The sequence below is a fragment of the Solanum stenotomum genome, chromosome 1 (assembly GCF_019186545.1).
Source record: "Solanum stenotomum isolate F172 chromosome 1, ASM1918654v1, whole genome shotgun sequence".
Classification (NCBI taxonomy): Eukaryota; Viridiplantae; Streptophyta; class Magnoliopsida; order Solanales; family Solanaceae; genus Solanum; species Solanum stenotomum.
In genome coordinates this window covers 12,626,892-12,651,152 of record NC_064282.1, presented here as the reverse complement: position 1 = coordinate 12,651,152, position 24,261 = coordinate 12,626,892, and the positions used below count along the sequence as shown (strand labels likewise).

The 24,261-nt window shown below is 33.7% G+C and overlaps 2 protein-coding genes and 1 pseudogene across 4 annotated transcripts in view; all 3 read left to right on the top strand.

Moving 5' to 3' along the window:
* LOC125861256 (uncharacterized) overlaps window positions 1-1,571 on the top strand; it is a 5,909-nt gene extending 4,338 nt beyond the window's left edge. The window contains exon 3 of the mRNA XM_049541199.1: window positions 189-1,571. Coding sequence (XP_049397156.1) covers window positions 189-1,355 — 1,167 coding nt within the window. The 3' untranslated portion in view covers window positions 1,356-1,571. The remainder of the gene's footprint in view (window positions 1-188) is intronic.
* Window positions 1-24,261, top strand: part of LOC125861281 (uncharacterized) — a 49,835-nt gene that overhangs the window by 23,721 nt on the left and 1,853 nt on the right. Inside the window, exons 1-2 of one of the 3 annotated variants that reach the window (XM_049541229.1) lie at window positions 4,468-4,581; window positions 23,994-24,123. In XM_049541229.1, coding sequence (XP_049397186.1) covers window positions 24,004-24,123 — 120 coding nt within the window. In that variant the 5' untranslated portion in view covers window positions 4,468-4,581; window positions 23,994-24,003. Of the gene's footprint in view, window positions 1-4,467; window positions 4,582-21,702; window positions 21,785-23,993; window positions 24,124-24,261 lie in introns of those variants that run through there. The other 2 variants (XM_049541222.1, XM_049541218.1) reach the window with 2 other exon arrangements.
* On the top strand, window positions 11,656-18,704 carry LOC125856438 (uncharacterized; annotated as a pseudogene).

Below are 24,261 nucleotides of genomic sequence, written 5' to 3'. Positions count from 1 at the left end.
ATGTTGATGAATACACTATTTAAATGAGCCTTTGTAAGTGAACTTGTTGAAAGTGCCCAACCTAAATAGAGAGGAGTAGAAATAAATGTTTCATGGGACTGACACCAACTAATATGAGTTTGAGCTGTAATTGATATGTATATATCTCTTTCATCTGATTACAATACCTCTTTTGTCTTGGATTGCAGGTTCCAGATGACGACTTCAAGGCTGTTGCTTATAAGCAGGAATGGAATGAAGTATCAAAATTACCTGCAGACTACATTAGGAGAGAAGACATGGAGATCAAAGATGTGGCTATGAAACATGTATTGCCTTTCCTTCCTGGTAAATCATTGATGAAGTTTCGGGCAGTGTCCAATGAATGGAATCATTGGATAGTTTGTCCGTTATTAGCATACCAGCAAAGCACTTCATTCCAGAAACTTTCAGGCTACTTTTATCAAGTTGTGGATGTGGATTTCCAATCTGATCCTAATTTCTCGTCTCTGGACCATTCTGCGAATGGTATCCCCAATCCTTCCCTGGGTTTCTTGCCTGAAAGGATTAAAGTTCTCAGTTCTAGCAGCGGGTTGCTCCTTTGCCAGGGGTTGGAGAGTTATTACGTTTGCAATCCTCTGACCGAAGATTGGAAGCGTATCCCTCCTCATCAATATTATCACGGATCTGATCCAGCTGTCATTCTTGCGTTTGATCCTCAGGGTAATATTGAATCGTATTTTCACCTTGTCGCTGCTGTCCCTCTTCTTGATCAACCAGTTGTGTTCTTTGAGATTTACTCGTCTCAATCAAATTCCTGGAGTCGCTCTTCTTCAGAGTGTCTTGAGTTGGAAGATACAACTCTTGTTGGTGGGGGATTATATATGAAGGGGATGACGTACTGGAGTACAACATCAAATGGTGTGCTAGCATTTGATGTGAAAAATGAGGTCGCTGCAGTTCTACGTGTGCCTATTCCACCTGGGAGATATGGTGCCCTGACTCTGGTAAAGGATGAGCTATCCTATGTAACTGTTTACAACGATTGCGGGGATGTTTTTATGTTAGATATCTATGGAGGAATGGACATGAGTCTGAATCGTAGTGTCTGCGTAAATCTTGGACACAAGAAGTCTCGCCAAACATTGGAGAAAGATCCCTTTATTGACAATGGTACTGTGTTGTGCAGTGTATTACCCTGTATAAACAGTGGTGATGATATTGTGGTGATCTGCACAACTGAAAGGATATGTCTTTATTACCTGAGTGGGCAGAAGGTGGAGACTATTATGACTCCAGGACAATTAAATCCGAAGAGAAGATTCATACCCTACACAAACAGCCTCGCTGCGATACATGAGCTGAAGAAGAACTAGCTGTTGATGATCATTTCTGTTGCTGTCAATTAGAATTCTCATGTCCTTCCATCAGAACTCCTTGAACATGTTTCATCTTCTTTTGTTTTTAGTTGAGTTGGATTGCAGATTAAGCTGTTTGAATAGCTTAGTGTTTTTGTAATAGACATGTTTTGGATTGCCTATGTAGTTTGAACGTTTTCTCCTTCACTCATTTTTAATTATTTCTGGCTTGATTGCGAGTTTTTACTTGTGATTGTGAGTTCCTTTCTACTGCTACTGTTTATAAAATATAAACGAGGCAATTCCCATTATGTTGTGTAACAATGTAAAAATTAAGCAATTTTCCTATTGCTTAACGGTGAAGAGGTTGAGTTTCCGGCATGTAAGTGGCTAGTAGTCGAACTAAATAGGAAGGATATTTGACGATGGAATGTGCGAGTATCATTAGCTTTACGTCCGAGGTGTAGGGTATCTACTACTTGAATCGATCCCTCTTGGTTTTTTCACAATGAAGAATTAAAGCTTATATTATTCACATTTACTTTTATTTACATATAAAAATAAAAATAAAATTTAATTTTATTAAGTGTTTTTAAAGAAACTCTGGAATTGGGACAATTCAAATTAATTTGGGCATCAATGAGGATAGTAGGCATTGAATGAAAACATACAATTTGTTTTAATCGAAAATAATTATTTTGAGAAAAATACTAAAGGAAAAGAAGAAAATTTAGAAAATTAAATATGATAACATTCTTATAAATTGGGTTATTCTCTACTTATATACTAGTAAAAATTTGGAAACACTACACAAATGGGACATAAAATTCAAAATAATTACATGTTCATATCCTAATCCAAAGTAATTCAAGAAATATCCATCCTCTAAAAAAAATTGCAGCCCATACCCCTATTCATTATGACTGATAATTTTTGATATATATATATATATATATATATATATATATATATATATATATNAGATTTCGTATCAGTTAAGCGAAATTATCAATCTTGATGATATCAATACAATATATGATATTGATTGTAGATTTCATATCAGTTAAGCGAAATTATCAGTCTTGATGATATCAATACAATATATGATACTGATTTAGTATCAATTAAGCGAACTTAGTTGGGTGGAGGGTATATATTGTAATTTTTTAGTGGGTATGAATGTAAATGAGTATATGTTTGTAAGTATTTTGCTTTTATGGGGTATTTGCTTAGCTTCTCCTAAAAATTGCTAATGTAATAATTAAGATGGACACAAAGTAGGAGATACATGTTAAGTAAAAATGTCTATTAATCAATAATAATAAAATTTGATGCAAACTACACAAAATTTACTAGTTTAAGGTCTAATTACGTGCATTCTCGTAAGTTTTCAAAATTACTATTCGTGTCAAATTTCGATCTTCAGATACATGTATAATCTACTCGGATACATGATGTCAAAAGTAGGTGTAATTTGTTCTTGAAACACTATATTCAAATGAATTTACATGTATCTTGGACACACTAATCTCTTGTTCACCTCTCTCCTACATCGCTTGCCTCTCTCCCTCTCACTCACCTCTTTTCCTATGTATATGTATTTCAGAATGTATCTAGTATCCCAGATATATCTATCTAGTGTGATTCACATGTATCTGAGATACACTGACTCTCTCACTTGCCTCCCTTGTCACTGCATCTCGCTTGCATCTCTCCTTATGTATTTTTGTTTCAGAGTGTATCTAATAGCAAAAATACATATAGTGTATTTAATTTGAAATTTGGTATAATTATTAATTAGTGACATAATTTGTAATTATTTCAAATTATTTGGAGAATTAATTTAGGAGGTTTTGATTGACTTTCTAAAAGTGATTTATAAGCTAATAGCTAAAAACCACAAGTTGGCGACACTTAACTTTTGACTTTTCAAAAACTTTCCCAACTTATTTTCTTCTTTCTAAAAAACACTTTTTATGTTACCAAACACTTCCAAAATTAAAAAGAGGCTTAAAAACAACAAAAAATGACTTACAATAAGTCAGTCTAGACACTCACAAAATATGGCAAGAATATTTGTATAATCAGATAATTTTTCCTATAATTTAAGCTAGCGTTTGGCCATAAATTTCCAAATATTCTTGGCAAATATTATTTGGGTGAAAATTTGGGTGAAATTTCACCATGTGTTTGACCATAGTATTTGGGAAACATATTTCACTTTTTTAGAAAAATATGATTTATATCCATAAGTTTTAAAAACTATCAAAACTAACCATAAGTTTGTATTACAAGTCAATTGAATCTTCGTTGCGACAAATAACAAGTAGTGTCCGTGACACTGGAGCAATGCGGTAACTTGGAGTGAGTGCAACAAGCATCATTCCATACACTATTTTGGTGTTCACGTAAAAAATTATGTAATACAACGCAAACAACTACTATAGAGGGTGTTTTTGTAAAAGATAAAAGTCTGGTATAAAATTTTAATTTTTAAAAGATCCCAAATAATGAGATTTGGCCCAAATATTAGAAAAAACTAGTATTTGGGAAATTTGGGATATTTGCCAAATAAAATGACAAATTGTATGGACAAACACTATCTGCCAAATTTTCCCCCAAATATTACTTGGGAAATCTATGGCCAAACGGGTCCTTGAGTTTCGACCTTACAAGTAACGCTTAGGACTTAGGGCTCGTTTGGTGTAAGGAATAAACATAAATAATCCTGTGATAAAATTTAGATGTCTTGTTTGGTTGACATGTTTGAGTTAACTTATCTCATCATTTATAGCATAGTGATGGAATAAGTTATCCCATATATATGGTGAGATAAGTTATTTCAGGATAACTAACCCAAAATAGTTAATTATGGGATAACTAGTTCCCAACCAAATGACCCCTTAGGAGTATAATATAACAGAATAACCCAAGTAAAGTAAGTAATATTTTAACAGTTCGCTGCACTACTATGCCCTTAAACCCTTTTCCATAAACAATTTCTCCTTTAAACTCTTTTTAGTATCTTCTTGGCATTCTATATTCCACTCTTTTGGAGGTTTCAGTTGGAAACGCAGAAAGCCGAATCAGAGATTTTTCACTCTCTGCTATGGCTATCGATGGAGAACAGTCGCACCAATCTCACAGATCATATCAATCTGGTCCTACCGCCAAGAAAAAATCAAAGTCTGATGAGAAAAAGAAGGGCGTTTCCCACGAAAACAATACGCAACATAAACCCAAGGTACTCATATTCTTTAATTTCTCTTTTAATTATGTATATCATTATGTTCCTGTGTTGTCAACTGTTTTACGCTATTCCTGACAGATATTTAGGCAATAATATGTGTGACCTAACCGCTTAGGTAGATAGTAATTTCAAAGTTTTAGTATTGCTAATCAAATAGTAATTTCTTGAGACTTATTGGCATTTGCAGTTAATTCCACTGCGAAAGCAAAGAAATTGCAAGCACATGTTTGGTTTGGTTAGATGTCATTCATTGAGTTTTAGATTTGATCTTCTTATGGATTATGGATTATGCAATTATAGGTTGGGAAGTCACTGATAATTAAGTCTCTCGCAAAATTTTAGCAGTAAAAGAGGAGAAAATTTCAATTTGAAACGTATTTCTTAACAACATACCCGTGTAATCACACTAGTGGAAATTGGGGAGAATGGAGTGTAGGCAGCCATACTCCTACCTTGTGAAGGTAGAAAGTTTGTTTCAGATATATCCTCTACTCAAGTAAAGCATATCAAATAAGATAAATGCATAATAGCAATTCAATTGTTAATTTGATAATTACCCAACATGCTTTAATAATATTACGATTCAATCAAGTGAGTAAATAGGAATTAATATCCACTAATTGATAATATTAGGCTTTAACTTAAAGATTGGATTGATCGATTAATTACGATCATCAATAATTCACGTTAGTATGCTTGATATGGAATGTGATAATTGCACTTTCAGTATCATTTTATTTTTTGGGATGTTTATCCACTTATTTACACCTATGATTATTTTTTTACTTGATTATTATGTTATCTAATGGTGTAAAATTTCTTTTTTATGAAATTTATAATCCATATATGTAAAGAAAGAAGAATAAATATTGGTTTCTTTTCTTATACAAGTCAAACTGCTCGACCTTCGTAGTTACTTAGTATTAGAGCCGTCAAAATGGATTTGACCCTTGAGGCTACCCAGTCCAATCCGCTACTAGGGATTGTTTTTGTTAAGATTTCTTAAGTCCATTTAAAACTGATACTTATAAAGCTAGCTCAAGTCAGTTCACTGGTTATTGAAGCTTGACCGGAGTTAGGTTGAGGCCGTCTTGTGGGGCAAGCAGGATGAACCTTTATTGGTGGAGGAAGGGATAGTGATGGATTCCTATAGAGCATCCAGGAAAAGCTAGCTTCTAATCTTCCTCCTTCTCCTAAAGGCTATTTAATTTAAACGAAAAAATTACCTAACTACACATCATTATTATCATATTTTCTTATTTTCACTACCATTTCAAAAAATATCAAAAATCCCCTCTTTTGCTCACATCATCTCCTTTTCCGGATACATTAATTTGAAGTCTCATACCCATGATTTTCTTTCCTTTTTTCAAGCCACAAATCTCTCCACAATCACCTACATTAATCCATTGTTTAATTTCAAATCTTTTCTCTTTGCAATTAATGATTTCAAGTTATTCAAGAGGTAGATTTCTTTCCATCACTTCAATTTTCAATTTCTTTTTTTTTGTTTTAGTGTTTTCATCTTAAAAAATATTGAATTTGTTACTCCCTAACTGGAAGAAGGGTGGAAAACGTTGCTAATGCAGAGAGTTCATCTTAAAGTGCATTTGCAGTGGTTCCAGGAATTTTTAATAGTGGTCTTGATACACTTCATTCCATTGGTTCGATCTTCCACTATTGGGCTTACCCAATTAGTTTGAGAAGGATACATCTTCGTTGCTTTTCGTTGATTAGATTGTTGAATTTTTTTCGAATTTTTTGGTTCATCTTTTCTGATACATATTGGTTCAGATTTTTAATGTATCTAGTTGATTTTGTTTCTTAAACTAATGTATACTGTGTTCGTTTCAACATTATGATACATTACAATTCTATTATACACAATGTATCGTGTTCAAATATTAGTTTTGATACATAACCTAAATTAGTTTTGATACTTGATACAAAAATTCTACTGTTCAGGTCGGAAACATAGCGGGGGTTCTCAAGATTAGGAGGGGAGACATTTTCGCTATCGTTAGATTGTGTGGCAACGTACCAAATGTATCATTTATCATGTATCAACCTTTTCTTCTACAAATTTCTGATACATATGGATATCTCAAACAAAATAAATTACATAAATAATAATGTATCATGCACTAATTTTTTAAGCATGATACGTAAATTCAAATTTATACCAAATGTATCTGATAAATAACAATTACCAAACAGTAATGTATCAGTCTCAAACCTAACATCTTATGGGCAACAATTTCTTATTTAATGTATCTAGTAGAGGTACAACACTTATCAATTTAAACAAGATACATAAATAGTAATATATTGATAAATCTATTCATCTCGAAAATAGTTTTGGTATAATCAACTTTGATTAGGACATAGGATATTTTTAAGTGACGACACGGTGAATGACAGTTTTTATAGAGAAAACCTAAAAGATGCAGCAGTATCTTGTTAACAAAATTGAAAGGATCTTCGATGAATTGGAGAAGAAATTTAAAATACATCACTTATGTATCATTCATAACTCACCTTGCTTTTCCAGATTCCTGAATGTATTCATCATGTATCAACTATTGTTTTCGACTTTTTTCAATCTATTACAATTTGGGTGAGAATTGAAAGAAGAAAACTTGAATTGTTTGAAGCTAGACGGATTTCGAATAGAATTGAGAGAAGAAAAATTGAATTTTGACTTGAAGCTGGGCGGATTTGGAAGAGAATTGAGAGAAGAAAATTTGAATTTTGATTTGATTGAATCTGTTAAGATTTGGGAGAGATTGAAATCAACTAGATTAGCGTGATTTGGGGAACTCACATTCAATTTTATATTCTCTTTCCTTTAAAAGTGTAACTGAATTTGTTTAATATTCTCTTTCCTTTAAAAATGTAACTGAATTTGTTTTAATGTAGCTGACTTGTTTGCTATGTATCCGGATAGCACTGATTTTGAGGGGTTTTTGTAAACTGAAAAAGAGTAGAGATAGATTGTAATTTAGGTCCTTACAATATGGGATTTATGGAAGTTATACAAATTTAAATTAGAAATTTAAAAGAAGATTGTGAAAAAAAAGAAGTAAAAACTAGGAATAATGATTATCGAATAAGTTTTAGCATCTTAAACAATGGTTTACTCATTTTGCAAATCCTAATCACCAAGTATAGAAGTTGCAGTCATGATTATGATTTAATGTAATCTCTAAACTCAAAAAGAAAATTGTGAAAAAGAGTAGAAGCTAGGAATAGTGATTACCGAATAAGTCTTGGTATCTTACACAATACTGAACTCATTTCGCGTTAAATCTTCAATACTAAAATTCCTAATCACCAACTATAAAAGTTGTATCCATCGTCAAATGTTCAAACACTTGTTTCTACTAAAAATCTTATGTAAATTATTATTCAAATTCAAAGTGGTAGTATTTTAAAGTGAATTTAAAGATTATTATTTTTTATTATGTAGTTGTTTGATAATGTTCAACTAATTAAACTTGCATATAAATGCAAAAGAAGATAATCTTAGATCAAAAGGAAAGGGGGATATGGCGAAATTGGTAGATGCTATAGACTTATTTGGATTGAGCCTAGGTATAGAAACATACTAAGTGATCACTTTCAAATTCAGAGAAACCGTGAAATTAAAAAAATGAGCAATCCTGAGCCATATTGTCTCCTGCTTCGATTGATAAATCCAACCAAAATTACCACATCATCAATTCAAAAGAGAGATGAGTTTGGATATAATGTTGATTCATGCAAATTTACCTCTTACAGACTTGATGAAGAAGGGGGTATAAGATGTCAATCAAAACAACTTTATGAATTGATTCAAATGTGCTTAGCAATGTGTTAGTGTTGAATATGTACTTTCATTTAATTATATGTTAGAAATGTTAACAAATTGATATACATTTAAGTTCGGATTTAGATTGAAAAAAATGAAGGATTAGTCCACCCCAACCCGTGACACTCTTTAAGGTTGAGCTGGGCTGGGCTGGCCATTTTAAGTCTTTTTTAACGTGAAGGGTTGGCGTCCACCCCAACCCGTGACACGCTTTTAAGGTTGGGCTGGGCTGGGCTGGCCATTTTAAGGCTTTTTTAACGTGAAGGGCTGACCCCCCTAATCCATCAAATTCCTTGGACCGCATAGCTTAAGATGTGTTAGATTGAACTAGCCTATTTTAACAGCTCTAGTTCTTTTCCTATGTATCTAAATTTCAGAATGTATCTAGTTCCTCAAATATGTATATCTAGTGTGATTCGCATGTATCTAAGATACACTGACTCTCTCGCTTGCCTCCCTTCTCTCTATCTCTCGCTTGCCTCTATCCCTATGTATTTTTATTTCAAAATGTATCTAATGCCAAAAATACATGTATATAAGTGTATTTAACTTCAAATTTGATATAAAATTATTAATTAGTGAGAGATTATATCATTATTTCAACAACAAAGGGCCAAATATACCCCTCTACTATAGGAAATAGTTTAAATATACCCCTAGTTATACTTTCGGGCTAAATATACCGCTCTCGTTATACTTTTGGGCTAAATATACCCTTATCACTAACCGAGGACACGTGGACAAATGAGATTAAATGAACTATTCAGTTTAAAATAAATCAAATTCAAATATGACCCGCCCCGCCTCAATAACTTAACCCGGCCTAATAGGTAACATTGACCCACCCAATTTGTCTTTCAAACAAGAAAACCTAATGGGCGATCCAAAGAGGTCTGCGAACTTTGGAACCTTTGCTTCGCAAATATGAGTTCATATAGTTCTTTGTTGTAATACTTGTGCACGATATAGTTGTGTTGGCAACATTTGTTTAATAGCTAAGGTGCATCAACTATTTTCATCAACATGAAGCCACAGATTAGCCCAAAAATCTGAACTCAATAATTTAGCAGCAACGCAGCAGTATACCACTCCTAAAATAAAAAGTAAATAACAAACTAACTAATCTGGACAAAAAACAAGTACAACACCCCAAAATTATGGTGTTGCATATCGTACCAGACTTCTCTTGGGAAGACGAGTTCTCAAAAAACTCGAAATAGATGAGAAGTATCAAGGGAACCCTGAGGCCAGTGGAGAGGATTACTCAGTCGAACCTGGTAACTAACTAACGCAACAACATTTCACCTCAAAATATATAAACAAATGGTAGAAAATGTAGCATGAGTTTGCCTAAAAAATATATGTAGCAAGAGTTTGGCGAAGCAGTGGTTCCAAGTTCGCAGACCTCTTTGAATCGCCCATTAGATTTTCTTGTTTGAAAGACAAAATTGGGTGGGTCAATGTGACATATTAGGTCGGGTTAAGTTTTTGGGGCGGGGCGGGTTATATTCGAAATTGTTTTTATTTTAAATTGAATAGTTCATTTAATCTGAGCCGTCCACGTGTCCTCTGTTAGTCATAAGGGTATATTTAACCCAAAAGTATAAGGAGAGGTGTATATTTAGCCCAAAAGTATAACTAGGGGTATATTTAAACTATTTCCTATGGTTGAGGGGTATATTTTTGGCTCTTTGTCGTTATTTCAAACTCTATGGAAAATTAATTTAGGGGGTTGGAATTGACTTTTTAAAAGTAATTTATAAGCACCATAATTGGGCACACCTAGCTTTTGATATTTTAAAAACTTTGGCAGAATAACCTGGGAAACCCCTGTACTTTGCTCTGTTTATCAGTTGGACTCTTCTACTCATTACTTTGCCAATTGAACCTTTAAACACATTAAAATACAACATTTAAAACCCTTTTTGGATGGCTCAAAGGTGCGTGTATTACAATTGATTCCACGTCGATTCCATGTCAATTCCACGTCATTTAATAATGCCACATAGAAAATTACATGTTAAAAGTCTAAAACCTCCTATTTCTTTTCATTTTCTCTTTGTTCAAATAGACTCATATCTTTTTTTCACCTCAATTTCTACCCTTCACTTCCATGGTATTTTCCATTGTTGAAGGTGTTAGTGCGATTTTTAATTTTTCTTTGTATTAGCCTCGTCTTAACCTAGAACAAAATATGTTCTGCTCACTAATTTTTTGGTCTATGATTTTTGTGTATCTCGAATTTTAGGATTATGAAATTAGAAAAAAATATTTTTTTATGGGATTTTTTTTATGTAATAGGAGAAAGCTAAAAAGATAATCTGGGTATATGATGAAAATGGAGATAGATTAATTTTTTTCTCTTTTGGGTGTTAGAGAAAATGAAAAAAGATCATTTTTTTTACTTGCTGCGTGTTTGATGAAATTGTACTAAGAGTATTTTTTTTTTTTTGATGTTTGACGAAATTGGAGAAAGCTTATTATATTAAGGGAAAATTATTAAAGAGAAAAGTTTATACAAGTAATGGAGCATATAAATACAGCAGTATAATTATACAAGTAGCAAAAATTAAAGAAAAAAATCAACTGATAATGAAGTATCCATAGAAGTAAGAAGAAGAATGGCAAAAACAAAAAAAAAAGGGGATTTTTTTGAAAGAAAATTTGAGTGAAAGGCCAGAGAGAGTTAAAATTTTAATCAACAATGGTGTTGGACTCATTAGAGAAGAAGATACATGTTAAAAGGATATAAAGTAACTTTTTTGAAGGTCTTACGCGCTTAAAATGTGTGTATTACACGCACTTCGGACAAAAAAAGTCACATAGGATGACACGTAAAAAAAAGGGTTTAAAATATTGTATTTTAAAGAGTTTAAGGGTTCAGTTGGTAAAGTGGTGAGTAAAAGGATCCAACTAACAAACGAAATCAAATATAAGGGTCTCCCGGGTCATTCCGCCTAAAACTTTCTCTGCCTAATTTTTTTTTAAACACTATTTTATATTTACACACTTTCTAAATTAAAAAAAAAAAGCTTAAAAAATTAAAAAATAACTTACAATAAATCAATCTAGACACTCTCCAAAAAATGATAAAAATATTTCTATAATAAGATTCGTATAATTTAAGTTACGAACTTACAAGTTACGCTAAGGAGTATAATATAACGGAATAACCTTAGTAAAATACTCTCCATATTTTAACAGTTCGCTGCGCTACTATGCCCTTAAACCCTTTTCCATAAACAGTGTCTTCTTTAAACCCTTTTTAGTATTTATCCATCCCATTCTTCTTCTTCTTCGCCGCCGCCGACGATGCTCTTAGTCTTTTGAGGGTTGCAGTTGGAAACCCAGAACGCCAAATTGATTCATAGACTTTTCTCTCTCTGCCATGGCTATCGACGGAGAACAGTCGCACAAATCTCACAGGTCACGTCAGTCTAGTCCTACCGCAAAGAAAAAATCCAAGTCCGACAAGAAAAAAAAGGGTGCTTCCGACGAAAACAATAAACAACATAATCCTAAGGTTTCTTGAATAGTATTTTTTCTTGTAGTTCTTTTTGTTCTTTATGTGCCTGGGTTCGTCTACTGTTTTACTCTATTCTTGACTGATATTTATTAATAATCTGGGTAAATGTTTGTTTCAGTCTATTTTGTTGGTCTAACCAGTCATATATGAATAGATTTTGTTAGTTCTTTTAACTCTAGACCTAAGTCTCCTCACTGGCTCCAGGGTCTTAACTTTTATCATGTAATGGAGAAAGCATATCTACTTTTGTACTCTTTGCATCTTCTTGATTACGTCATCAAGAAAATAATAATTTGGGCACAAGTCCAAGATTTCTTGAATAGTAATTTCTTGAGACTTATAATGTAAATTTGTAGGCATTTGCATTTAATTCCACGGTGAAAGCAAAGAAATTGCAAGCATGAGCAACAGAGAAGGAGCAGAAGAGGCTTCATGTCCCAACAGTTGATAGGTCCACTGGTGAACCAGCTCCATATGTTATTGTAGTGCAGGGACCTCCCAAGGTTGATTTCACATGGTTGTTTTCGGTTAGATGTCATTCATTGGGTTTTAGATTTGACCTTCTTATGGATTATGCTATTATGCTATTATAGGTTGGGAAGTCACTGTTAATTAAGTCTCTCGTGAAGCACTATACAAAGCAAAATTTACCTGAAGTTCGAGGTCCCATCACTATAGTATCAGGTATGGATTGGCTTCTCACCTTGTTCCTTTTTCCGGTTAGCTTAGTCCATAAATGAATAATTGGAAGTATTAGAAAGAAAGTATGGATTCACCTGATCACATCTGAGATATTATCTTTGATGGTTTCTGTTTATCTCATGTTTTGTCTTGATTGTGATTTTTGTCTCTTTCAAAAAGGAGGTAGAGAGGATATCTAATATGCTGGAGGTGTTGGGTGGTTGTGGAAATTATTCATTTAACATATTACAGTATATCCATTTTCTTGTTCCTTATCCTTTTCCTGCTCCCCATTTCAATTACAATGGTAGCCTTTCGAGATGGACTCCGTACTTTAGAGAAGACCATAATTAAATTTTCCTAATACTTCCCCTTTGCCCATATATCATTTCAAGTTTAATGAATGCAATAAAAGAGAAAAGCTAATTTTCTTGTATAAAGATGTTTTTGTGTAGGAGGTTATTTTACTTTCATTTGGGTTTCTTTCAACTTAATATACTCCGCATTCAGAATAACTTCAGCTGGCTGGTTTTTACTGGGTTTTGACATTATATTTAGTTCTCCACAAGCAAGACATGCCTCCAAAATCAGTTGGGACATGGTATACAGTGAGTGCTTGGTTTCGCGTCCGAGTAATCTGCTGTGGTTGTGATGGTGTTACTGACTCTGATATGTATATAAACTGTCAAATTGTATTTTATAGCTATACTTTTTTTCTCTTTTTGTTTTTTTGGTACGTGATCGAGGATATGTTTTTCTGCTTTATTGCAATATGTTAGTAACTGGTCTTGTCAAATGTGCACTTAAGCCCGGTAGGCAAGGCACTTTGTAGGATGAATGTTGTGCCTTGCTAAATTGCTGTTTCGGTGGAAGCTCTTAGTTGGTGATTCAACACAAAACCTAGGTTAATTATGAAACTCTTGAGTTTTGCCTATAGGTTGTGACTCTAAATCATTAGGTGGCTGGATCAATTTAGTGTGAAGTGTTAAGGAAACTCGGCAGATGGAAATATTCTAGTCACTACTCCCTAGAAATAGGAAATTAAATTAAAATACTTTTACAACAGAGTTAGTTACTACTTACAATTGCATTGTGAACTTAAAACTTAACCAGAAATAGAGTGGAACTTGAACTACCATGGTCTTTATCCACCAATATATTAACTTAATATGCAGTGTTTTATTTTCATCAATTTTGCATCTTTTTTCACTTAGTTTGTATTTAGTTGAGTGTTGTTAATATATCCCATAAAGCAGGTTTTGGTGCTTTTTTATGCATTTTGCCTCTGACAATATTGATAATATCTAGAAGACATTTTTTTTTCCTTTTGATGTCCCAAAGTAAGGTGTCAACTTAAGAGTAGCTATATATGCAATATTGACATAACTATATTCTATTGCGTTTTACTTGGATCTATGGTTTTGGAAAATTATTGTTAATTCATTTGTGACATTGTAGGTAAGTAGAGACGTTTGCAGTTTATAGAGTGTCCAAATGATATCAATGGAATGATTGATGTGGCAAATTTTGCGTATTTGGCATTGTTTCTCATTGACGGTATCTATGGCTTTGAAATGGTGCGCTTTTGTTTCTTAAGAGAAAAAAAGACTCTTTAGGATAAGCATAAGATTGTTCTAGCGTTTTCTCATTGAATATGTAGCAACTACTCTAGCCTAAGGATGATTTATTCGTAGCAAGTTAGGTGAGATTGAATTATATGCAGATATTATCATTAATGTAAGTTCTTGATTCCTCTGTCTTTCAAATTGATCCTCTTTGTCCCATTTTATTTGACATGCCTTTTCTCATGACATGCAAAAATATTAGTACTTGAAGAAAGTGTAATACTTTATTACTCTATACCATGATATCCTCAGTAATACGTGATCACTTTTAACAACTATTTTCAGTGTTGTCTTCTCACACTATCAATTCAATATGCTAGTTAAGTTATTTAATGGTGTGTTTGATCAAAATATCTCACAGAATAGCAGAGGCAGAGGGAGTATCAATTAGATTCCTTACACAAACTTAATTGGTTATATTAAAATTGACATTTGTTGCATGCTTCCATCTTGTTACAAGGTAACACAGAGGGTGTTATATTCTTCCTCCAGTACCTTTCGCATTTACTGATTGGTGATTTCTGCCAACTTTATTTCTTCTTTGAAAATTTCTCGGCTGATATTTTTTTTGTTGGTAGACCTTGTGATTGGTTTGATTAATGTCACGACCCGAGCCTACACCCTGGACGTGACCGGCACTCAAGAACCATTGTTGGTCCCCAAACGAACCCCCATCCTGGCTGAATATAAGCGGAAGACTAACTCAAACTTACAAAGCTTAAAAACTGAATAAAATTCATGAAACTTAAATAGAAAGCTTTAACTCAAAAGAAAACTTTGAATAAAATAATTTATTCAACTCGCCATAAAATAGGCAACTTAAGTCTTTAAATCATTTAGTAAAATAAATAATATAGACTTCTCAACTATACTGACTATCTATGAAGCTTCTAACTGATAGAGATGGAAGTCGAGACAAGACCCACGACATCCTTACTAAACTGAAAAGTAAATGAAATTCTCCGAAAACAAGGAGGCTCGCCATAGCTAACTCGAACTCCCGGATGTATAACGAATCTCCTGTTGATGATCCTGAACACATGTGTCAGCATCATGAAAAGATGCAGGCCAAATGGCTCAGTACGTGGAATGTACGAGCATGCAAGGGGAATTCTAAAACATAAACATAAGCTTGAAACTTGATAAAAATGAAACATACTTATCTCATTTCAAATTTACTCAACTTAAGGAATACTCAAGGATACTCAAAACTACTCAACTCAGAAGTATTCAAGGATAAGATACTCAACTCAAAGATATGATATTCGACTCTGGGTACTCAACTCAATAAAAGCAACAATACACATGCAATATATGGAAAGCGTTATAAAACAGTAAAAGCAACTTGGTTCGTTAAAAAAAATGCAATAACAAACTCAACTTTACTTATATAATAAAGTAATATAGTTTCTGTGGGAGTTTCTCTAACCGACAACCACCACTATGAGCCTAAGTGGTGATACAACATCTTGTCCATGCTGCTAGAACTGTCTTATACTTTGCCGTCATATAGAACGCTTAACTTAGTGGATCCACTAGCTTATGCTAAAAGCATCTTATGGAGTTATCTAAAAAGTATGATCCTTTACTACCTATGATGGCTACATGGTTTATAGAGACGTGAGTTATCTGTACTTAAACTCGTCCCCATATCGGTGCTCAATACTACTCCCAAAATATCTTAGCTCATATGTTTGTAAAAACAAAACTTCCTTCTTTGGTTTGAGATAATTACTCAAAAATTTAGCTTAAAAGCTCTCTTGGAATCGATGTTCCCTTTCTTGCTCAAAACTCTTTTGGAAATCTCAGTATTCTCTCATCTTAAATGTGAAAACATTTACTCTTGGGAATACTTAGTTCCCATATGTCATTTTAAAGAAAATGAACTTTACTGTTACTCTTTACTTAACTTCAAAGCTTAAGTCTTAAAACAAAGTTAAAACATTTGTAAAAGACTTCTTAAAATATGGTTCATGCCGATTTATGGACGTGAACGACTCAATGCAAGGTTTTCAATAACCATAGATAGAACTCAATACTTGGAACTGAAGAACTTCAATGATACTACTCATCTCAAGACTGTTCGACTTATAGGGCAGAATTATGGGCATGTATAACCCAACTCAAGGACTTCATGTGTGACATGTAATAGTCCCATGATTAGGAATATAATCTCGAAAAAGATTAGGAACTCAATACTCAAGACTTAGAACTTGAAGATACTACTCTTTTCAAGGATACTCAACTTATGGAGTTCATGCGAAATTTATGGGCATGAACAACTCGACTCGAAAGTCTACATAACAACATGGAACTCATGTAAACGACTGTTCTCATTCTCATACTTACTTCCTCAAGAACTTAACTCAAATCGATGGTGGATCTCAAAGGATTCACAATTGAACTCAAAGGCTTCCTTGAACTCTACTCTTAACTCTCTCTTCAATGTGAATTATGAATTCAAGAGTTATGGTTCATGCTATGAAAGGTCTCGTGATGACAAAGTAGACTCATGAATACATTCTCCTCATTCTCATACTCATTTGCTCGAGTCTTAATACAAGTTATTAGAAATTGTAGAAGACTCCTCACAAAGACTCAAAGGGACTTTCTCAAAAATATTTGAAAGAACTCTCAAAACTTGACTCTCAACTCTACCTTGAATTTGATTTATGTATTCAAGGTTCTGATTTGTGATAGGAAAGATCTCGGGATGTTTAGGAATGTTTTTAGATAGTTAAACATGAGAAACGGTTGAAAAACACGTTCTAGGAAGCCAATCTGCGACGCGGAGATGCATTAAAATGTTTGGTCGAAATAATTTTTGAAACAGTGGAGTCCGCGACCTCTCTGCGACACGGAGCGAAAACTTTCACACGGAATGAACAGGTCTGCGACGCAGACCTGGTACGTGTTCCTTGTCCAACTTTTTCTTCCTCGTTTTTGAACCCCAATTTGCCTAGAATTGAACAGTTTCTTCTCCAATCACTTGGATTCGATTACTTAACATAAGTACACTTTAATCTACTCAATACAGCCCTCAAAACGCTCACATTCATCTCAAGAAATCATCAAAACCCCAACACAACAAGATTTAGGATGAACTTTAAGAACAACACCTATCAAGAACTCATCAAGGACTCTAATCTTTCAACTTTTACGAATGAAATTGCGCTAAAATAACATGATTGGCGTGTGAGTGAACAAACCCAACACTATGGAAGCTTACATACCTGAAAGTATCATCTTCTTGAAAGACTTGAAGGAAAATCTTGAAAGATGAACCCTAGCCTTAGCGTTTCTTTAAGTCCTTGAGCGTTAGAATTTTTGGAGTGGATGAGAGGGTTTGATTTAAGAAAAACTGATTTTCTACACGTTTAGGGAAATTTAGATGACATTCTAAGGCTTTTTAGGACCAAAATACCCTTTAAGAAATAAATAAAACGAGATGGGAGTCGGAATAGTTTTTCACCAGGCGGTGAGGTCCGTATTGGCTCTGTAACGCGGAGATAGTGCCAGGTTTGAGCATCGTTTGTAAATCAGTCATTAACTTGTTACTCAGAGCTTGGAATTTAGCAAACTTGGTGGCGTTGGAAAGAGGACTCGAAGGGCTTTAATTTAATATCTTATGGGTCTCCTTACTCATCCTGTACTAAAAGTTATGGTTGTTTGAAGTTGAACCAAAACTTAAGAAAAACTTAGGAATGACTTGAATGAACTCTCTTTAGTTCTTCTTGAAACTGAAGGTGCTATATCTAGTGACCTTAACGCTTAGGAAAATTTAAATTCCTTAGTAAAAACTTACTCACTACAAAGGACGGGTCGAATCTTAGCTCAAAAATTTTCTGGGGTGTTACAATAAATTTTGCTGGAGGCATTTGAATTCCTTAATATACTGCAAAATCATGGATTTCCTAAAGTTATGGGTGTTCTTACACATCTCGACCAGTTCAAGGATGTTAAGAAGCTTAAAAAGACGAAGCAACGGTTAAAACATAGATTTTGGACTGAGATATATGATGGAGCTAAATTATTTTATTTGTCTGGTCTTATCCATGGGAAGTAAGTCCCTGGATTCCATATTTGAAAATACATGTTTAGCATGCTACATTGATATAATGTAATATTTCTATTTAATTTCTGAAGCAATTTTTTGTTAATGAGTAGGTACTCTAAACGTGAAGTGCATAATCTTGGTCGGTTTATCTCTGTCATGAAGTTTGCTCCTTTATCCTTGCGCATGTCCCACCCCTACATTGTTGTAGATCGATTTGAAGATGTAACTCCCCCTGAAAAAGTGTGCATGGACAGCAAGTGTGACAGAAATGTCATTTTGTACGGTTATCTTCATGGATGTAACATGAAGAAAGGAACAAAGGTCTGTGATGTGAATGCTTTGTTTCTTGTACTTTTCTTGTATTTGGTTGGGAAATAACTTTTAGTACTACAGTTTCAAAAAATAACTTTTTGTACTAATTCATGTTAAATAAAATTCTGATTATGCTATGAACTGGCTGTTTATAGGCATAGAAGCAAAGGTTCGTGCACCCTGTAAGGTCAATTGAAAGTAATATAGTTGCTGAAACTTGAGAGATGACATAGCAATATGCCTAACATCTTATGGAGTGTTGGTTGGCTCTATCGGGCTACAAATAGATGAACTTTAAGAGTGACAATACCACAGATCTGGTTCAAAGACTTAGAGAAAATCATCAAGCTTAGCGTTCAACTGCATATTATGTATCTAGTGGCTAATATAGAAAATTTTGGCTATTGTTTTAGGAATTTCGCGTATAGAGTGGACCTTTGGCCTTTTTGGTGTAAACCTGTCATCATATGTGAGGAGGAAAAATGAGAGTCTTATCAATGTTTTGTAGATTTTGCACAGAGAATCTTTTGTAGCATCCAACATTGGCTTAGTGCTTGGCTATTTCACTTGTGAATAATATTTTCTTTACTTGTCAACTATCAGAGTTTGTGAATTCTACTGTTCGATGTACTATTGAAAGGGAACGAGTTCTCTCCCTTTCATAACAAAGTAGAGAAGACCAGGAAAGATGGAAGCCTTTGGGATACAAACTCACTAGTTGTATAATGATTCATGTGAAGACCTTGTCATTTTATTTATATCTAAGTTATTTTAATATGGTGTTACAGCTAGTGATTTAGCAGTTTATTTCTCCCTTGTCCATATTCTAAAGCTGCTTCACAATATGACCAGGTACATATTGCTGGTGTTGGTGATTATAGCTTAGCTGGTATAACAGCATTACCTGATCCATGCCCTCTACCATCTGCTGCCAAGAAGAAGGGTCTAAGGGACAAGGAAAAGCTGTTTTATGCCCCCATGTCTGGATTGGGCAATCTTCTTTACGATAAGGATGCTGTGTATACAAACATATATGTTCACTTTGTCTAGTTCTCTATGGTTGATGATACTGCTGCTGTTGGGGGTCGCAGAGGTAAATATTTCCTCTGTTTCTTATAAACCTATTTTTTTTTTTTTTAAATAGACGAATTCCAATTTTTTTTGGCTTATGGGAAATTTACATTCCCTTATTTAGTTCAGCAAGATAAATGATATGCCTCAGGCTATCTTTTGGTTATAGCTTCTTTTGTTGTTTGAATTGGTAAGTTCTTATCATAAACAGCTATAGCTTTAAAATTTGCTGCTATTACCAATTAGTAGGCCTTGAATGTCGTTGCTTTCCTTTGCTTGCTCTGGATTCCTTCCATCCCTATCAGTTACTCATCATAATTTCTGGCTGAACTCTACTTATTATTGGTCAAGCGACTTAATAAGACCAAATGTTGATTATGAAATCTTCTCTTGAGCTGGTGTTTGTTTCATCCATTTCTTCCGCGTTCAGTCTTTTTCTCTCTTTTGCATTTGGAGGAGTGCTATTTGCTTAGATAGTCTTAGAAGTTGTTGAGAACTGCTATATGTTGTAAAATTTTAGTACATCTTTTTACCAATTGCTTAGACACCGTCGGGACAGGAATGGTCGTTGTTAATCTTATGATTGATTTCTAAAAAAACCTTATGATCGATAGTAGTTTGTTGGATTTTGTGCATTTTCACTAAGCCGACCAATTTAAAAGAAAAATTGAGTTATGTTACTGTCACCTCCCTATCATGTTATTACGAAAAATGATCCATTCATTTGTCAAACTACATTAGGTGGATGCCAATAGCAACTAATGCGTGAAAAAAATGAAAGAAGAACAGGATTATGTTAGGCACAATTTTATTTTGAATAGACTAATAATTAAAAATCTCACCTGTGTCATGCACACTGGTAATTTGTATTTTTCAGTATTACGGGCTTTGACTAGTTTTCTTAATAATGGATAAAGAAAATATTGGATGTTGAGATCACCTTTTTCCAACATGCTATATGTTCTTGTTTTATTTTTTGGGTCACAACTTTTGGCAAGACATTTTCCCACTGACAAGTATTATCCTCTTGATCTCAGGCAAGGTCAATGATGTCGGAGAGGCTTTAGTTAAATCACTTCAGAACACGAAATATCCAATCGATGAGAAGTTAGAAAATAGTTCTATTTCCCTTTTCGGGAAAAAACATAATCCATCACCATCAAATCATGCTAAAGCTGATCAAACTAATGATTTGGTGCCTGCGGAGCGAGATCAGTCTGTCTTTGAACCCAACAGTGATGGATCAGATGAAGACAATGATTCTGAAGATTTGAATGAGTTGGAACCACTACAGTTGAAGCGTACTCATCCAAAGGAGTCAAAGGACACCTCTGATGATAGTTCTGAGGAAGAAGATACTATTGGATCAGAGAAGCGCCCAGGATCGAGTAGTAGTTTCAGGGAACATGTTGATTTCCATGACGGAAGAATGAGAAGAAAAGCTATCTTTGATAATGATAATGATTTTGATGAAAAGGTAAGCCAGTGACATTCCTGATCTAGTTCCTGTCCTTCTCGCTGTGCCTCATCTTGTCTATGAGGTGTTTGTGTATAGTGGATAAAAAACAAGGAGATAGCTATCTGTACCAGAATATTAAGGAGGAAAGCTTATGTCTCCTATTTTTCTTTTCTTTCCAATTTTGAAATCTAATGAACCTGTTGATTTCCACCTATGTAAGAGTCCCTGGAAACTGTGCCAGGTTTTTTTTTTGGGAGCAGAGGTTCTTTGCATGAAGAATAGTGCTTTCTAAAACTCATCAATTACCCCTTTCCAATATTAAATAAACCTCACCTGCATATTATTGTTCACATTAATTTGTATAAGTTGTTACGTCTTCACATATATGCTCTGAACTTAAGTTTTGACCCAAGTTACGCTCTTGTATGTCCTGGTTCACCGTGTGGTGGAATTGGACTTTGATATGCGTATATGTTGTATTTATACTATATCATTAAATCCAGGAATATAGTGAAGCAGATGTCGAAGAGGATGCAAGACGAGGATTTAGAGGACACTGATGAAGAAAATGAAGCTTATCAAAATTCAGGGGATGGTGATGATTTTGATACAAATGGTAGGTTTTTGATCTTCACTTAGTACAGGCATCATTCTCTGTGTAATTTGATCTCCATTCATCATCCTCTTGGCCTAGGAGTAAATGAAGTTCCTAACAAAGTGTTTTAGTATGCCAGAAATTAGGATCTCATAGAAGGAGCAGATGAGGTACACTCTAGAATCTACTTCATATATCACTAATCCTCAGTATCAAAAGGAAAGACATTTCACTATACTAAAAATCATAGATTTTGAAATGTAAATCTCCAAATCACCATTTAGCAGTTCATCTGCTTGGTAAATGTTGTTCGAAGAAATAAAAATATCAACAATCAAGAAATTTGACAATACTGAAAATCAAGAAACTATAGATTTAGAAAAGTAAATCTTCTATAAAGAATGAATTTTGAAACAAAAGAGTCAGAATACAATTAAATAAGTCGTTCACACATAGATCATATCATAAATCTGAATAAAATCCGACAGTTCATATATATAAACCTTGGTCAATTGAAACGTGAAATGTTTACATTCAACTAGTCCCACATAAGCATAGTACAAGGAATCAAAACAATTTCCAACAATTGAAACAGATGACAATCAAATAGAACAAATTTAGAATAAATCACTTTTCATAACATATATAATGGATAATCGTAAAAAGAAATTTAGAGTTTTTAATGAATACTGGTAATAAAAAACATTAGAAGAATTAAGGAAAGAACTCACAATGCCCGCGGGTTGAGTTGTCGTAAACAAAGCAAAAGGGGAAAAAGCAGCTTGAAACCCTAGTGTTGACGAGAACCGTGTGTGGAGAGGAGAGTGGAGAGAGTTCAAGATTGTAGAAATTTAGCAAAGAGTTTAGTTTTTAGAAAGGAAATATTGTTTGCTTCTTTGGTTATATATATATATATATAAGGAAACAAATAAGATAAATGCATAATAGCGATGCAATTGTTAATTTGATAATAACCTAACATGCTTTAATAATATTACAATTCAATCAAGTGAGTAAATAGGATTTAAGATCCACTAATTGATAATATAAAGTTTTAACTTAAAGATCGGATTGATTGATTAAAAGATAGATTTAATTACGATCGTCAATAATTCACGTTAGTATGCTTGATATGGAACGTGATAATTGCTGTTTTAGTATCATTTTATTTATGGATGTTAGTTCACTTATTTACACCTATAATTATTTTTTTACTTGATTATTATGTCATCTAATGGTGTAAAATTTATAATACTTATATGTAAAGAAAGAAGAATAAATATAGGTTTCTTTCTAATACAAGTCAAACTGCTCGACTTGATTATTATATTAATTCCTTTTATCAACTTGTTTTCTTACATATATATATATATATATAGCCAAAGAAGCAAACAATATTTCCTTTATACAAACTAAACTCTTTGCTAAATATCTGCAATCTTGAACTCTCCCCACACACTGTTCTCGTCACCGCTAGGGTTTCAAGCCGCTTTTCCCCCTTCTTCTTTGTTCACGGCCACTCAACCCCTGGGCATTGTGAGTTCTTTCCTTAATTCTTCTAATGTTTTTTTATTACCAGTATTCATTAAAAACTCTAAATTTCTTTTTACGATTATCCATTATATATGTCATGAAAAGTGATTTATTCTTAATTTGTTCCATTTGATCGTCATCTGTTTCAATTGTTGGAATGTGTTTTGATTCCTTGTATTATGTTTATGTGGGACTAGTTGTATGTAAATATTTCACGTTTCAGTTGACCAAGAATTATATATATGAACCGTCGGATTTTACTCAGATTTATTTAATTGCCTTTTGACTCTTTGTTTCAAAATTCATTCGTTATGGAAGATTTACTTCTCTAAATCTATGGTTTCTTGATTTTCAGTATTGTGAAATTTCTTGATTGTTGATATTTTTATTTCTTTGAACCACAGTTACCAAGGAGATGAACTGCTAAATGGTGATTGGGAGATTTACATTTCTAAATCTATGGTTTTAAGTATAGTGAAATGTCTTTTCTTCTTTTGATACTGATGATTAGTGATCTATGGAGTAGAGTCTAGAGTGTACCTCATCTGCTCCTTCTATGAGATCCTAATTTCACACATACTAAAACACTTTGATAAAGTGGATTAGGCTGTCTTTCTTTTGATTGTTCATAAGTATACTTTGAGGGACTTTATGCTTTAAATTTTCCATTGTCACTAACAGCGTGCTTTTTGTGCAGAAAAAATTAAATGGAATCGTTGAAGGACAACATGATGACTATTAGCTCTGATGAGTTTGAGAATAATATCATGGCTGATGCTGAGGAATTTTCTCCAGCTATTAAACAACAGGACAGTGGGACTCACAAGGTATGGTTTTCTTCCTCTCCTTTTTTTGAGTATATTTATTCGTTTTTTATGAAGAACAATACTGAAACTTATTTATTTCGGTACAACAACATACCCAGTGGAATCCCACAAGTGGGGTCTGGGGAAGGTAGGATGTGA